A 15,872-nucleotide genomic window follows, 5' to 3' on the forward strand; every position below is an offset into this window, starting at 1 on the left:
TAAAATGCCCCTGGGTTCATTCCCCAGGAACACACACACACCACCACCACCACCACTACCATGGCTTGGTGGTATACAGCTGTAATCCCAGTACTTGGAGGCCGAGACAGGAAGATCACAGGTTCAGGGCCAGCCTCAGTAACTTAGTGAGACCCTGTTTCAAAATTAACAACAAGGCCGGGCGTGGTGGCGCACGCTTGTAATCCCTGCGCTTGGGAGGCTGAGACAGGAGGATTGCACGGGTTCGAAGCCAGCCTCAGCTACTTAGTGAGGCTCTCAGCAACTTAGACCCTGTTTCCAAATAAAATATAAAATGGGTCTGGGAGTATAGCCTGGAGGTAGAAAGCCTCTGGGTTCCACCCCCAGTGCCACACACAAAAAAAATTAACAACAACAAAATTAGGCCAGAGGTGTAGCTCAGATGTAGAACTTCACTCCTGGTTTCAATTCCCAATACCAAAGGGGGGGGGGCACTAATGATTCTAGGACCAAAGTAGGAAATACATAAAAGGAGCCGAGAGCACCTTCCAGTGTACTGATGGGAGGCCCTACTATTAAAAAAGAGCAAAACGCGGGGCATGGTGGCGCACGCTTGTAATCCCTGCGCTTGGGAGGTGGAGACAGGAGGAACTACTACGCAGGTTCGTAGTCAGCCTCTCTGGCTTAAGAGAACCTGTTTCCAAAAAAAAAAAAAAAAGTCTGGGAGTGCAGCCCGGAGGGAGAAGGGCTTCCAGGAACCTCAGTACCACAGAAAAATAAAAAAATAAAATAAAAAAGAGCAAAACGTCAACCTGCAGAGGGCTATAGATCAGAGTCGGACATATGCCAGCGTGTGTGAGGTCCTGGGCTCAGAAAACAAGCGGCCCACAAATCTCTCCACTCATGGGCGGTATCCACGGGATACGGGAACCCAGCAGAAAGAGCCCCCAATGGCCAAGCTGAAGACAGTCGGAACAACAAAATACAATCGCACAGCAGTGGGCTGTGCCCGAGGATGAAGTCAACGGGCCCGTGCTGGTGACGGGTGATGGAGGACAGGCTGATGTGCACGCAGGCGCGGTTCTGGGGACACCGCCTCAAGGAGGGTGTGTAGCCTCTCTCCCTCAGTGTGAGCTGCATAGTGACTCCTCCAAAGAGTCCAGAGAGGAGGTGGGGAAAGGAAGTGTCAGGGGAGACCCTGAATCCTGCTGGATGCTGTTGGCACAGTGCCATTAGAACAGCACTCTACTGTGGTCTTCCTCCCCCAACACCCAAGTCCCATCTAATCAAGACAAAGTGGAAGCCAGGCGTGGCGGTCCCTGCTGCAATTCCACAGGACCCGGGAGGTTGAGTCCTCAGGAGGATCACAGGTTTGAAGCTGGCTTCAGCGACTTAGACTCTCAGCAACCTAGCCAGACTGTGGGGAGCCATTAAGGCTTTCCCCTTATCTTTACTAAAAGAATACTTCTGACTGTCCTTCGCCCAGAGTCAACAAGGTTTGGGGTCATGGAGGGTTCAAAGTCATTAAGGTCTGAGAGAAGGTTAGGTTCGTGTTGTTGGTGATGGCACGAGGGTATTGATTAACCCGCCCATGACGTATGTACTTTGGATTTGTCATTACTGTATTCCGGTGTAACCTGAAGTGAGAAACTGTATAAATGCCACAAGGGAAATAAACCCGGGGTCCGCCAGTAGATATCGACCCAGGAGTAGACTGGCGGTCTACAGGCACCAGACCCTGTTTCAAAACAGAAATATAGAAAGGGCTGAGTGTGTAGCTCAGAGGTAGAACGTCTCTTGGTTCAATCCCCAGTACCACGATAAATAAATAAATAAATAACGCATCTTTCACCCAGGTTTCACATGGCATTTTATTAACTGGTAAATAAAATGTCATTCCCTAGATTTTTTTTTTTTTTTTTTTTTTTTTGCAGGTCTTGGGATGGAACCCAGGGCCATTCGACCTCCGAGCTACACCCCCTGCCCTATTTTTTATTCTTTTTGTGTGTGTGTGTGGTACTGGGGGTGGAACCCAGAGTCTTTTCTACCTCTAGGCTACACTCCCCAACCTATTTTATACTTTATTTGGAAACAGGGTCTCACTTAGTTGCTGAGGCTGGCTGAGAAGCTGTGTGATCCTCATGTCTCAGCCTCCCAAGTGCTGGGATTACAAGTGTGCGCCACCATGCCGGGCTTATTTTTTATTCTTTATTTATTGCAGGTCTGGGAATGGAACCCAGAGGTATTTGACCTCTGAGCTACACCCCCTGCCCTACTTTTTATTCTTTATTTTGAAACAGGGTCTCACTAAGTTGCAGAGGGCCTCACTAAGTACCTGAGGCTGTCCACGAACCATGATCCTCCAGTCTCAGCCTCCTGAATGCTGGGATTACAAGCGTGCGCCACCACGCCTGGCTTATTTTATTTTATGATTTTGGGGATAGAACCCAGAAGGCTCTACCTCCGGGCTATGCCCCCGATATATTTTATATTTTATTTTGACACAGGGTCTCACTAAGTTGCTGAGAGCCTCACTAAGTAGCTGAGGCTGGCTTCGAACCCATGTGATCCTCCTGTCTCAGCCTCCCAAGCGCTAGGATTACAAGCATGTGCCACTACGCCCGGCCCATTCCCTAGAATCTTAGAACGTTATTTGACTTCTTTCTTTATCTCCCCCCCTCTACACTCATATTTCTGTACCTACTACTATCTTAAAATAAGAACGCTTACACAGCCAAGATCCATTTATCAAGGTCAGCAAGTTAACACTGACATACTCCTCAACAGATCTTAATCAAATTTACTAATAGTAAGCCAGGCATGATGATGCATGCCTGTAATTCTAGTTCTTGAGAGGCTGAGACAGGAGGATCTCAGGTTCAAGGCCAGCCTTGGTAGTTTAGTGAGACCCTCAGTAAATTAGACCCTTTTCACAAAGAAAATAAAATAGGATTAAGGGTGAAATTTGAAGGTAGAATGCCCCTGGGTTTAATCTGCAGCACTACACACACACACACACACACACACACACACACACACACAGTCATGTGTAGTGTCCTTACATTTAATTAAAAAAAAATAGTTCATCCAGGTGTGGTGGTGCAAGCTTGTAGTCCTAGTACTTGGGAAGCTGAGACAGGAAGAATCAGAGGTTCAAGGCCAGCCTGAGCAATTTAGGTCCTCCACAATTTAGTAAGACCCTGTTTCAAAATAACCAGGCGTGGTGGCTTATAATCCCAGCATTTGAGGGGTTGAGACAGGAGGATCGTGCTTCACGGACAGCCTCAGCTACTTAGTGAGGCCTTCTGCAACCTGTTTCAAAATAAGAAAAAAAAAATAGGACTAGGTCGGGTGTGGTGGCACACGCTTGTAATCCCCGCACTTGGGAGGCGGAGACAGGAGGATCGCATAGGTTCAAAGCCAGCTGTGCTGGCTTAAGAGACCCTGTTTCCAAATAAAAAAAAAGTACAGAAATAGGTCTGGGAGTGTAGCCTGGAAGTAGAAGGGTTTCCAGGAACCCCAGTACCACCAAAAAATAAATAAATAAGACTAGGGGTGAATCTCAGAGGTAGAATGCCCCTGGGCCCTGGGTTCCATCCCCAGTACCGGGGGGAAAAAAAAATCAAACCCTGGATTCTCCCCAAATGAAGGAATCAATTTTCTTTTAAGCCGGGTGTGGTGGCGCACGCTTGTAATCCCTGTGCTGGCTGAGAGAGGAGGATCTGGCGGGTTCAAAGCCAACCTCAACTACTTAGTGAGGCTCTCAGCAACTTAGTGAGACCCTATTTCCAAATAAAATATAAGTTTGTGAATATGGCCCAGAGGTAGAAAGCCCCTGGGTTCCATCCCAGTACCAAAAAAAAAAAAAAAAAAAAAAAAAGTTCACTCTTACCTGGGTGTGGTTTCATGCTTGTTAACCCAGTACTTGGGAAGCTGAGACGGGAGGATCACAAGTTCACAGCCTTTAGCTACTTAGTGAGGTCCTCCACAACTCAGTGAGACCCTGCTTTAAAAATAAAAAATAAGGCTGGAGGTGTAGCTCAGAGGTAGACTGCCCTTAGATTCAATCCCCAGTACTGCAAAAAAAAAAAAAAAAAAAAAAAAAATCACTCTCCAGAGTCACATGGGCTTGTGGGTAGAGACACAACTGATTCGTGTCTTAAGTCATCCTTGTTATGGTTTTGTAACAGCGCTGTGAGGCGGGTTCTTTTTTTCTATTCAAATAGATGTGTTGAATCAGGAAAACTGAAGAACTGATGGACAGCTCGGTTGCAGCTCTTAAGCAAATCTTTATTACAGAGCAAGAAGGAAGAGGAGAGAGAAACACAGTGTGTCGAGGAGACATGCTGCAGAGCCCAAAGATGGAAGGCTGGCCCTCGTTGGAGCTCTGTCTCTTAATACAGTTTCTGCTGGCCTTTATCTGTTACCATGGCAACCAGGCTGGCAACTCACTTTCCCACGCAGGTGGTGCTGTCTTGTCCCACTCACTATCTTAGCTGCTAAAGGCAGGTGCCAACAGTTTATTTTCTCTATCTCTGTTGTATTTACTGTCTACCAGGTAGGGGCGCTTTGAAGTAGCGTATGGATTTTGCACCTCTATGCCAAGGCCGGGTCATAGAGAAAGGGAGAAAGATTCTGATTGCAGGTGCGAGCGATCTCCAAGGGCAGGCAGTGCGCACGGCTTTTGCTGTCTTCGCAGTTTTAAGATGCGCCAGGCAGAGCTATGTGTGATCTCAGGGCATCTAGCTGCTTTTATTTTATTTATTTGTTTTTCTTTGCAGAACTAGGGATGGAACCTCCAGGGGCATTCTACCCCCGAGCTACACCCCCAGCCCTATTTTTTTATTCTTTATTTTGAAACAGGGTCTCACTGAATTGCAGAGGGCCTCACTAAGTAGCTGAGGGTGGCCTCGAACTGAGATCCTCCTGTCGTCTCAGCCTCCCGAATGCTGAGAGTACAAGCGTGCGCCACCACACACAGGCGCATTTATAATTTTAAGGCTCTAATTGCTTCCCCATCTTACTATGAGTTAACGTCAGGGCAAAGGAGAGGGAGGGGAGGTGTGAAGTGTAACAGGCTTGACCGCCTTCTATCAGGGGTCCACACAGAACACCTGGACAGTCCGTGAGCTGGCACTTCCTCAGCCTCACAGGCGCAGGGGCCAGTCTTCGCTCCTGTGGTCAGTAATCTGGTTAGGGCCTGTAACTTGTTAAGGAGGAGGAAGGAGAGGGGCAGGAGGAGAAGAGGGGCGGGGGAAATGTCGGAAACAGGCCATCTGTTAGGTGCGGGGTGGGAAGCAGGCTGCTGCTAGTAACATCTGAGTAAATACCTTGCAGGGGGTCTGGGAGGGAAAGAGCATTCCAGGAAGAGGGAACAGCCGATGACGATGCCAAGGCCCTGGGCTTTGAGGAAGAGCTAGAGGCCAGAGGGACCGGGAGGGGACGGGTAGATGAGCTCAGATAACAGGGTGTCCTGGGACTTCGACCTGAGGGGAGCCCTGACGGATTTCTAAACAGTGGCGGTGATCTGGTGGGGTGTGCACAGCCCCTTCTGTGTGTGGGGAACAAACCGTAGGGGATGTGCACGGGGAGCAGCTGGACCCGCGCACACCACCCTCTCAGCATTAGGCTTTGTAAAGGCAGGACCCAGGGTCCAGGTGGTTTTGTTTCTGTGGTACTAAGGCTTGAACCCAGGGGCATTTTTACCTCTGAGCTATACCCCAATTCTGTTCTACTATCTGTCATCTATCTATCTAGCTATCTATTTTTTAATTTATTTATCTTTGTGGCAGTGAGGATTGAACCCAGGGGCATTCTACCTCTGAGCTACACGCCCAGCCCAAATTTTATTTTTTATTTGGAAGCAGGGTCATACTGAGTTGCTGAGGTTGGCTTCAAACCTGTGATCTTCCTGTTCAGCCTTCCAAGTGCTGGAGTTACAAGCGTGTGCCACCATGCCTGGCTATTTTTTTTTTTAATTTTTGAAACAGTCCACGGGGAAGGGGGGCACACGCTTGTAATCCCAGTACTTGGGAGGCTGAGACAGGAGAATCGCGGGTTCTTGGACAGCCTCAGCTACTTAGGCCCTCTGCAACTTAGTTAGACCTTGTTTCAAAATAAAGAATAAGCCAGGTGTGGTGGCGCACGCTTGTAATCCCCAAACCAGGAAAACTATAGCCTGGGGTGGTGGTGCACACTTGTAATCCCAGCATTTGGGAGGCTGAGAGCTGAGGATCAAGGTTTGTGGACAGCCTCAGCTACTTAGGCCCTCCGCAACTTAATGAGACCCTGTTTCAAAATAAAGAATAAAAAGTAGGGCAGGGGTGTAGCTCGGAGGTCGAATGCCTCTGGGCTCCATTCTCAGTGCTACAAAAAAAAAAAAAAAAAAAAAAAAAAAAAGATAAAACCCAGGGCCATTCTACCTTCGAGCTACACCCAGACCTATTTTATTATTTATTTATTTATTTATTTATTTATTTATTTATTTATTTATTTATTTATTTATTTATTTATTTGAAGCAGGGTCTTGCTAAGCTGCCGAGAGTCTCTCTACATTACTGAGGCTGTCCTTGAATCCTTGAACCTGCCAGCCTCCTGTCTCAGCCTCCTCTCTGGTCTCCACGCCCAGCTTTTTTTTTTTTTTTTTTTTAACAGAGTCTTGCTAAATAAATTGCCAAGGCTGGCCGGAACTTGGGATCCTCCAGTCTCTCCCAAGCACTGGATCGCAGCTGTGCGGCACCACACCCGGCTGGAAAGGCGGGGATCCGAGGATGCCCGCGAGCCGCCCCGAGGGCCCGGGACGCCCGGAGAGGCCGCCGGGGCTGGAGGAGGCGCTGGGCGCGCTGGGGCTGGAGGGCGTGCGCGAGTACGCGGGGGACATCTTCGCCGAAGCCATGGTGAGCCGCCGCCCGCCTGCCCCGCTTTAACAAGTGCTTAGCGGTTTATTAATGCGGTTTTTTTTAAGCACGTCTTCGGCACTGGAGATTACTGATGAGCAAATCTTTCTGAGCCCAACAAGCAAATATACTTAAGAATTACAGATGGCCCCAAAGACCAAAACGCAGGCCACAGCTGTCCTCAGACACCTGTTAGAGAACAGCGCTACCCCCCCATCGATTTAACCAGCGCCTCTCCTGGGCTGGGGTCTCTGCTAAGAACGGAGATAGACCTGTGGTTTAGACACAGCCCGGCCTGCCTGGCCAGCAGAAAACACACACAGGGGAACGCTGGGCGTCTCCAGAGTGGACATTCTAAGGGGAAGCCGGGAGTGGCGCCCCGCGGGCAATCCCAGCACTTGGGAGGCTGAGGCAGGGGCGTCGCAGGTTTGCTACCAGCCTCAGCAACTTAAACCCAATTTAAAAATGGGGCTGAGGTGTAGCTCAGAGGTAGAATGTCCCTGGGTTCAGTCTCCAGTCCCCCCTCCCCCAAAACACACACACATATGCTTTAATCACTAAGGAAAACAAAGTGAGATAAAGTGAAGGGATGGAGGGAGGATTAGAGAGAGAGAGAAAGGAAATTTTCAGGAAAGACTTGAAGATGGAAGAGGCAACGCAAGGAGCTGCGGATGGATCCTTTCGGGTAGAGAAAATGTAAGTACAAAGACCCTGGGGCAGGAATGAGCGTGGCATAGTCCAAGAGTCAAGAGAAGGCTGGTGTGGCTCAAACATGGGTTGCAAGGCAAGAGTCGACATTGGGTGCAGACAGGTGACAATGGAGAGAGAAGGTGACGTAAGCCACCCGTGGATTGGAGGGAGTCTGGGAGGAATTAAGATTTTCTTTTAAGGGTACTGAGAGTTATGGAAGAGTTTTAAGCTGGGAGTTTTTTAGTCAGATCTGTCTTTGGAGAGACGCTTCTAGGTTTTCCAAGGAGAGCAGGGGTGAGGGTAGACGGGCCAAGAGTAGATTCTGGAAATCCAGGGGGAGATGTCCGAGGAGACTGCGTGACCATGGGGCTACAGGACAAGGAGTAGGGAGGCCTCCAGATAGAAATACAGGGTTCTGGACGGGGGCAGACGGAGGTGCACAAAGGGAGGCCCGCTTGGGGTGGGGTAGCCCCCTTGCGCGAGGAGCCTGTGGGAGAGTGAGGCCCTTGCCCATCTCCAGGTGTGCCACGCCCTGCCCGGGAGGGCGCTGCCCCGCACCGTGACTCCGGAGATGCGCGCCCTGGTGGTGGACTGGCTGGTCCAGGTGCACGTAGGTACTGGGGCAGGGCGCGGGGCTGGGCAGCGTCACTGCCCGGCGCCCCAGCGCTCACCCGGGCGCCCCCGCAGGAGTACCTGGGCCTGGCGGGAGACACGCTTCACCTGGCAGTGCACCTGCTCGATTCCTACCTGCGCGCCGGCAGAGCTCGCCTACACCGCCTGCAGCTGCTGGGCATGGCCTGCCTGTTCCTGGCCTGCAAGATGGAAGAGTGTGTGCTTCCTGAGGTACTTCCGGGTGGGGCTCGGGGCCTTACTAAATGCCAGCTGTGACCTAAACGCTTCTTTGTACTCTTGGAATCCCGACGAATCTGGATGAGGTAGGAACTGTCCCTTTAACGGAGGAGGACACCGAGGCCCGGAGAGAGGAAGCTATCTGCTTAAAGTTAAGCTGTGAGAACTTGGATTCAGTTCACGCTTAGATTATATTCAATCTTGAACAGTCATCTTGTGTGTGTGTGTGTGTGTGTGTGTGTGTGTGTGTGTGTGTGTGTGTTACTGGGGCCTTAACCCAGAGGCACTGTACTTCCAAGCTGCACCTTGACTTTATTTTTATTTGGAAACGGGGTCTCGCTAGGTTGATGATGAGTCGGTACTCGCCGAGGTTGTCCTCGAACCTGCGATCCCCCTGTGTTGGCCTCCCAAGTACTGGGATGACAGGCGTGCGGCACGACGCCGGGCCACAGTCCATCCTAAGTGCACAAACTCAATGCCTTGGCATGGAGTACAAGTAGGGAGTATTCTTTTCGTTTTATGGATGAAGAAGAGAAGGAGGCAGAGAACTGAAGTGAGCAGTGAGTCGAACCAGGTCATCCAGAAGCCCGAGCCGTCCACGACTTACTCCACTTGGTCCCACCCTGCCAGGCTGGGAGTCCAAGGCCGCCCCGCCTCTCCCCCGCAGCCTGCCTCCCTGTGCCTGCTGAGCGCCGGCTCCTTCTCCCGCGCGCAGCTGCTGCGGGCCGAGCGCCGCATCCTGAGCCGCCTGGACTTCCGGCTGCACCACCCGGGGGCGCTGCTGTGCCTCGGGCTGCTCTCGGCGCTGGCGCGCAGCCGCCCGCAGGTGCGCAGGGCAGGGGCGGGGCCCGGGGGCGGGGCCGGCGCTCACCCCGCCTCCCTGCAGGTGAAGCTGCTGGCCACCTACTTCCTGGAGCTGTCTTTGCTGGAGGCTGAGGCCGCGGGCTGGGAGCCTAGTCGGCGCGCGGCTGCGGCCCTGAGCCTGGCGAACCGCGTGCTCGACGGGGCGGGCTCCAGGCCCCAGCCCGTGCTGTACAGGTACGGCCTGCAAAGGGTCTGTGAGGGGGTCTCCGCTACCATTTCAGAGAATGAAAGACAGCTACTGGGGGGCAGCTCCGCCTCGATTTTTCTGGATGTGGGAGGGAATGGGGATGTTTGTGCAGGCTTGGGGGCCCTGGACCTCACCTCGGGGTGGAAGGTAGGGTCTCCCCAGGCTGGGAGGATACTCTGTGTTCCAGGTTTGAGAATCAGGGGTCCGCGGGTCTGGAGTCTCCCAGCCTGCTGGCACTTGCACCTTTAGCTGCGAGTGCAAATAGAGCACCTGGTGGCAAGGCGAATCATCTTCTCCCAGCTTGTTTGCCACCCTCAGGCTCACTCCTTTCCCCCAGTGAGTCCTGGCCCCTCCTACCTGTACCACGCAGGGAGAATCGGGTGTCTGACCTGTTCTGTGCCCTTCACCCCACTGCCAGAGAGGCCCCTGAGGTCCCCCAGGACCCAGGTCGACGCGGCGTCTCAGCCTCGAGCCTTCAGCTCCGAGGACCGGTTTTCCACACCCTGTCCCCGCCTCAGTCTCGCTCCATCTCCCCACTGCAGCTCGGCGGAGCTGGACCCGCTGGAACAGTGCATGGTTCGCGGGGCGCTCCGAGGCCCTGCGCCTGGCCTCGCCGCGATCTTCCTCAAATATGCGCGGCCCCAGCGCCAGGGCACCAGCCTCGCCGCTGCCCGCCTGCTCCGCGGACTCCAGCCTGGGCCTCCCTGAGCGTTGCGACCCCCTCAGAAAACCAGACTTCTCGCTGTGTGTTTGTCTCCCAAACCAATAAAGGCTTTTTTATTTTTAATTTGGAGCGCCCTTTGTCCTCATTGGTCACATTTTAGCCCTCTCACTTTTGATTGGTCGCTTCATTAGGCCTCTCATTCCTCTGATTGGATATTCTTCTGCGGGAGGATAATGCAGATTCGGAACTCTTCCGCCAGGGGGCACTAGCGGACTTCCCCATCAGAATGAAACTGGGATCCTTTCAGGGGCTGGGAAAATATTGCCAGGTAGAGGAACTGTGGGGAACTGAGAATGGCCATTTCCATCATGAGGAATGGCACCTCAATGTTGCCAGCTAACCCAGGAGCATTTGACCTCCAAGCTACATCCCCCTGCCCTCTTTTTTTATTCTTAATTTTGAAACAGGGTCTAAGTTGCAGATGGCCTCACTAAGTAGCTGAGGCTGGCCATGAACCACTATCCTCCAGTCTCAGCCTCCCAAATGCTGGGATTAGAAGTGTGCGTCACCACACCCGGCCTTTTCTGATATTTTTCAAGCTAAAATTTTAAGTTCCACAAGCATCTCTGCATTTATATTGCCAACTAATTATATATATATATAATCTTTTGTGGTGCTGGGGATAGAATTCAGGGGTATTCTACCTTCGAGCTATACCCCCAGCCCCATTTTTTATTCTTTATTTTGAAACAGGGTCTGAGTTGCAAAGGGCCTCACTAAGTAAGAGCTGAGGCTGTCCTGTCTCATCCTACCAAATGCTGGGAATACACCACCGTGTACACCACCATGCCCGGCTAATTTGGTATTTTTTGTGTGTGTGGTACTGGGGTTCCTGGAAGCCCTTCTACCTCTGGGCTACACTCCCAGACCTATTTTATATTTTTATTTGGAAACAGGGTCTCCTAAGCCAGCCGCGCGGCTGGCTTTGAACCTGCGCGATCCTCCTGTCTCAGCCTCCCAAGCACGGGGATTACAGGCGTGCGCCACCACGCCCGGCTAATTTGGTATTTTTTTAATAGTTGTACATACATGCTAATCTGTGAAGCTCTTCAGTTTGTAAGAGTTCTTGAGAAAAGAGTTCAGGCCAGGTGTGTTAGCCCACGCTTGTAATCTCAGTACTTGGGAGGCTAAGACTGGAGGATCGCAGGTTCTCAGCAGCCTCAGCCACCACTTACTGAGAACCTGCTTAAAAAAATAATAGGGCTCGGGGTGTAGCTCAGAGGTAGAATACCCCTGAGTTCAATCCCCAGCAACACACACACACACACACACACACACACACACACACACACACTGTTAGCACTGCATCCTAGCAAGACTATGGGTGAGCGACAACTGTCCCCTCTTCACTCCTAAGCTGTAAGCGTCTAGCCATTTAGTAGAAGCGTTTGTTATTGCTGAGTGTGCTGGCACAGCCCTGCAATCTCAGTATTTGGGAGGCTGAGACAGGATGAGCGCAAGTTGGAGGACAGCCTCAGCAACGGAGCACGAGTCTCAGCAACTAACCAAGACCATGTTTCAAAACGAGCCAGGGTGGTGGCGCACGCTTGCAACCCCAGTACTTGGGAGGCTGAGACAGGAGGATTGCAGGTTTGTGGCCAGACTCAGCTACTTAGTGAGGACACCTGCAACTCAGACCCTGTTTCAAAATAAAAAAATAAAATAGGGTTGGGGATGTAGCTCAGAGGCTCAGAGGTAGAATGTACCTGGGTTCAATCCTCAGTAACACACACAAACACACACACACACACACACACACATACACACACGATAAAACATTATGAATCAGCCGGGCGTGGTGGCACACGCTTGTAATCCCCACGCTTGGGAGGCAGAGACAGGAGGATCGCGCAGGTTCGAAGCCAGCCATGCGCTGGCTTAGGAGACCCTGTTTCCAAATAAAAAAAATGTAAAAATAGGTCTGGGAGTGTAGCCCACAGGTAGAAGGGCTTCCAGGAACTCCAGTACCACACACAAAAAAACATTATGAATCAGTGGGTTTCCATGATATTTTTCATTACACACATACATACACTTGAGGTGCAAAAAGCTGAATGCACTGTTTAGGAATTTGGACCCAGAGATTTTGTTTTATTTTGTGGTGCTTGGGATTGAACCCAGGGGCATTCTACCTCTGCACTACACCCCCAGCCCTATTTTATTTTTACTTTGAAATGTGGTCTCGCTAAGTTGATGAGGGTTTCATTACTTGCTGAGACTGTCCTTGAACCTGCAATCCTCCTGTCTTAGCCTCTCCAGTATTGGGATTACAGGTGTGTGCCACTATGCCCGGCTCAGACTCTGGAATTTTAGATTCCTATCCAAGGTTGGGTTTGGAGATGCAGAGAAGAAAATATTTCTACCCCTGAGGTTTTCAAGGTTGGATCCCGGGGATGGGAAAGAGACTCATTCAGCATAAGGAATTTTACATTCAAGGCCAGTGCCTGGTAACTTAGACCCTGTTTCAAAATAAAATTAAAGGGCTGGGTGTGTAGTTAATAGGTACAATGCCTCTGGGTTTTATCTTCAACACCACAACACACATACACACGCACACAAAAGCTGGCTGCAATGGTACACGCCTGTAATCTCAATACTTGGAAGGCTGGGACAGGAGGATAGCAGGTTTGAGGCCAGGCTCAGTAACTTAGCGAGACCCTGTTTCAAAATTAAAAAAAAACAAAAGGGCTGGGGATATAAGTCAGAGATAGAATGCCCAGTATTTGATTTTATTTTGAAATGGTCATTCTCCGCTTGGCCCTCACTGTGGCTCATCTACCCCCAGCCTTGTTTTCCTCTTGCTGGTACCTCCAGCTGTCTTATTCTTTTTTTTGTAGTTATTGTTTGTTTGTTAGTAGAGATTGAACTCAGGGGCATTCTACCTCTGAGTTACACCCCCAGCCTTCTTTATTTTGAAACAGGGTTTTGCTAGGTTGCTGAGGCTGGCCTCGAACTTCATGCTCTCAGTACTGGGATTGCAGGCATGCACCCCACGCCCGGCTTAGTTCCAGGTAATATAAGTAAACTACCCGGATCATACAACTAGCGAGAAAATGAGGGGGAATCTGCATATGGGCAGCTTGAGTCCCATCCTGTCTTCCTATCTGGTATGCCAAGTGCCTAGCGGGCTGGAAGCCAGTTTTCCGTGGGGTTGATATCTTTTTGGTCTTTCCCTCAGGCTCATTCTTTTCTTCTTAAAATCTTGGGGAGCTCTGGACTTGGGGGAGGAGAGCAGGCAGGGTGGGGAGGCTAATGGAGGGTTGAGCAAGGGAGCGGCTGCTGGTGAATCAGGACTGAGCTGATTTGCTCGTGCGAAGGGGAAGTCTTGAGGGGCTTTTCTAGACCCATAGGGGGCAGCCAGAGTCGGCAGCCGGAGGTGCGGGGGCGGAGAAAGGGTGGGGACCGGCCCCGCGGGGGGCGATGCGGTAGCTGCAGCGGCGGCCGCAGGAGTTTCCCACAATGCAGCGCGGCGCGCTGTCCCCGGTGCTGATGCTCAGCGCTGCCCCGGAGCCTCCGCCGCGCCCGCCTCCTGCCCTCTCCCCGCCGGGCCCTGGCCCTGGCCCAGTCCCCCGCCATGGCTCGCCTCGGCCGAATCCTGCCCCTGAGCCGTCGGGGGGGCTGGCTGCGGCGCTCGACAGCAGCCTGCGGGCCGCCGTGGCATTCAAGGCGGAGGGCCAGCGCTGCTACCGAGAGAAGAAGTTCCGGGAAGCCATCGGCAAGTACCATCGGGCACTGCTGCAGCTGAAGGCGGCGCAGGGGGCCCGCCCCGGAGGCCTGCCCGCCCCCGCCCCGGCGCCCGCCCCCGGGCCCGCCAGCAGCCCGGGGCCCGCCCGCCTCAGCGAGGAGCAGCGGCGCCTGGTGGAGAGCACGGAGGTGGAATGCTACGACTCGCTCACGGGTACGGGGCCGTCGGGGGGGGGGAGGGAGGTGCAGAGGGGCATGTGCGAGGCAGGGAGTGAGGGGCAACCAGGAGGACTTGGGAAGGGGGAGGGGCGGGCAGAAGGGGCCAGGGCTACGGTTTGGAGAGAAAGACCTCAGAACTTGATCAAGGAAAGGGGCTGAGGGTAGATGATCCCAGGGGTCTCTGGCTGGAGGGAGCTGGGCTGCAGGAAGTGGGCTTTGGTCTGGGCCTTCAGAACCCCACTTCCTGAGTCATTCTTTTCTCCCCCTGCCAGCCTAATGTAAGAAAGGCCATGTAATGCCTCGCTTCTGCAATTGCTCGTAACTCTCTTGCCTACTGAAACCTCCCGGGGAATCGCACAAGACTTTCGCACCCTCTAGAGGCGGCGCAGATTCTGATAGGCTAGCAGACTGGCGCTCTCTGGTGGCCCGAGCGATCCTTGGGTGTGGGGCAGCGACCTGGTTCCCTGTGGTTGGGAGGCCCAGCTCCCCGAGGTCATGTGGGTTCTAGCGTTGCCCTCAGGCTCTGAGAGTATCTGCCCCGCGCCCCCCGCCCCGCCCCGCAGCTTGCCTGCTGCAGTCGGAGCTGGTGAACTATGAGCGCGTGCGAGAGTACTGTCTCAAGGTGCTGGAGAAGCAGCAGGGCAACTTCAAGGCCACCTACCGCGCCGGCATTGCCTTCTACCACCTGGGCGACTATGCGCGTGCGCTGAGATACCTGCAGGAGGCCCGCAGCCGCGAGCCCACAGGTGAGGGCGGAGCAGGGCGGGGCGGGAGGGACCAGACCGAGGGCTGAGGATGGGGCAGAGCTGCGCCACCCCCGGGCTTTCTGCTCCACTGACTCCATGCACACCCACTATTCACCTTTCCTTCTCCCATCCCTCTCCCGTCCCGTTAACTTCCTACTGTCCGCACTTCGCACCTAGGCCGTCCTGGTCCCCTTCACCTCCCACTCACCGAGGCAGCCACTCCTGCACTAACCCTCTCTCGCCTGCTCGGTCCCCTCTTCAGTCAGCCACTCATCCACCCTGGGCAGGCAATGCCAGGAAATTGGTGTGCGTGGATGGGAGGGGGTGGCAGGACTGGAGGGCTGTTCCCTGCCCCTAGGAGGTCAGGGTCGTGCGTACGTGTGTGTTCACACACACACACAGACTCATTCCAGCTTTGTATCAAGAGCCTCGAAGGAAGAGAGATGGCAGCAGGTGCCAGGTGCAGGGCGGTGGGACTAGCAGACAAGGTTAGTCGTCTCCTTCAGGGGTTTGGCGAGAGCAGACATCTCGCAGATGCCACGGGGGAGGAGAGGCGTTCCTGGCAGAGGCGCACACGTGGGGCAGATGGAGGTGTGAAGCCTCGCCTGCTGCTGCTTGCAGCCGCGCCTCTGGAGAAGGCTCTAGCAATATGGGCTGCTTGGGGGAGCCACTGGAGATGGGTGTGAGCTGAGGTGATGCAGATGCCACCGCTGCCCCGGGACGCCCAGATAACACCCTGCCCGCCTCCCCTGCAGACACCAACGTCCTCCGCTACATCCAGCTGACTCAGCTGAAGATGAGCCGCTTCAGCCTCCAGCGGGAAGACAGTGGGGCTGGGGCCCCGGCTCGGGATGTGGTGGGCTGAGCTGGGGGCTCTGCCCGCACGCCTCCCCCCACTTCACTGTTTGCTGGTAAAGCACTTGTCACTGGTGACCCTAAGCTCGTGGTGTGTGGTTCTTGTGGGGACCGGGAGGAGACAGGGCCCTGGATCCCATCCTTGGCTTTAGAAGCCCAGGGAGGGAGTGTGGTGTGTG

General features: G+C 53.2%; 2 protein-coding genes across 2 annotated transcripts; both read left to right on the plus strand.

Moving 5' to 3' along the window:
- Positions 1-6,749: 6,749 nt before the first annotated feature.
- Positions 6,750-10,173, plus strand: CCNP (cyclin P; the record flags this gene model as incomplete). Its single annotated transcript, XM_080703590.1, has 6 exons — positions 6,750-6,875; positions 8,086-8,175; positions 8,253-8,408; positions 9,082-9,240; positions 9,301-9,452; positions 10,008-10,173. The coding sequence occupies 6 exons, from the start codon at positions 6,750-6,752 to the stop codon at positions 10,171-10,173; spliced, it is 849 nt and encodes a 282-aa protein (XP_080559716.1).
- Positions 10,174-13,648: 3,475 nt separating this feature from the next.
- TTC9B (tetratricopeptide repeat domain 9B) lies at positions 13,649-15,703 on the plus strand (the record flags this gene model as incomplete). The annotated part of the gene is made up of 3 exons (XM_080704172.1): positions 13,649-14,087; positions 14,656-14,838; positions 15,594-15,703. 3 exons carry the CDS (start codon positions 13,649-13,651, stop codon positions 15,701-15,703), a joined length of 732 nt encoding a protein of 243 aa, XP_080560298.1.
- Between the last annotated feature and the right edge of the window lie 169 nt (positions 15,704-15,872).

Source organism: Muscardinus avellanarius, assembly GCF_963383645.1.
Source record: "Muscardinus avellanarius genome assembly, chromosome: 10".
NCBI lineage: Eukaryota > Metazoa > Chordata > Mammalia > Rodentia > Gliridae > Muscardinus > Muscardinus avellanarius.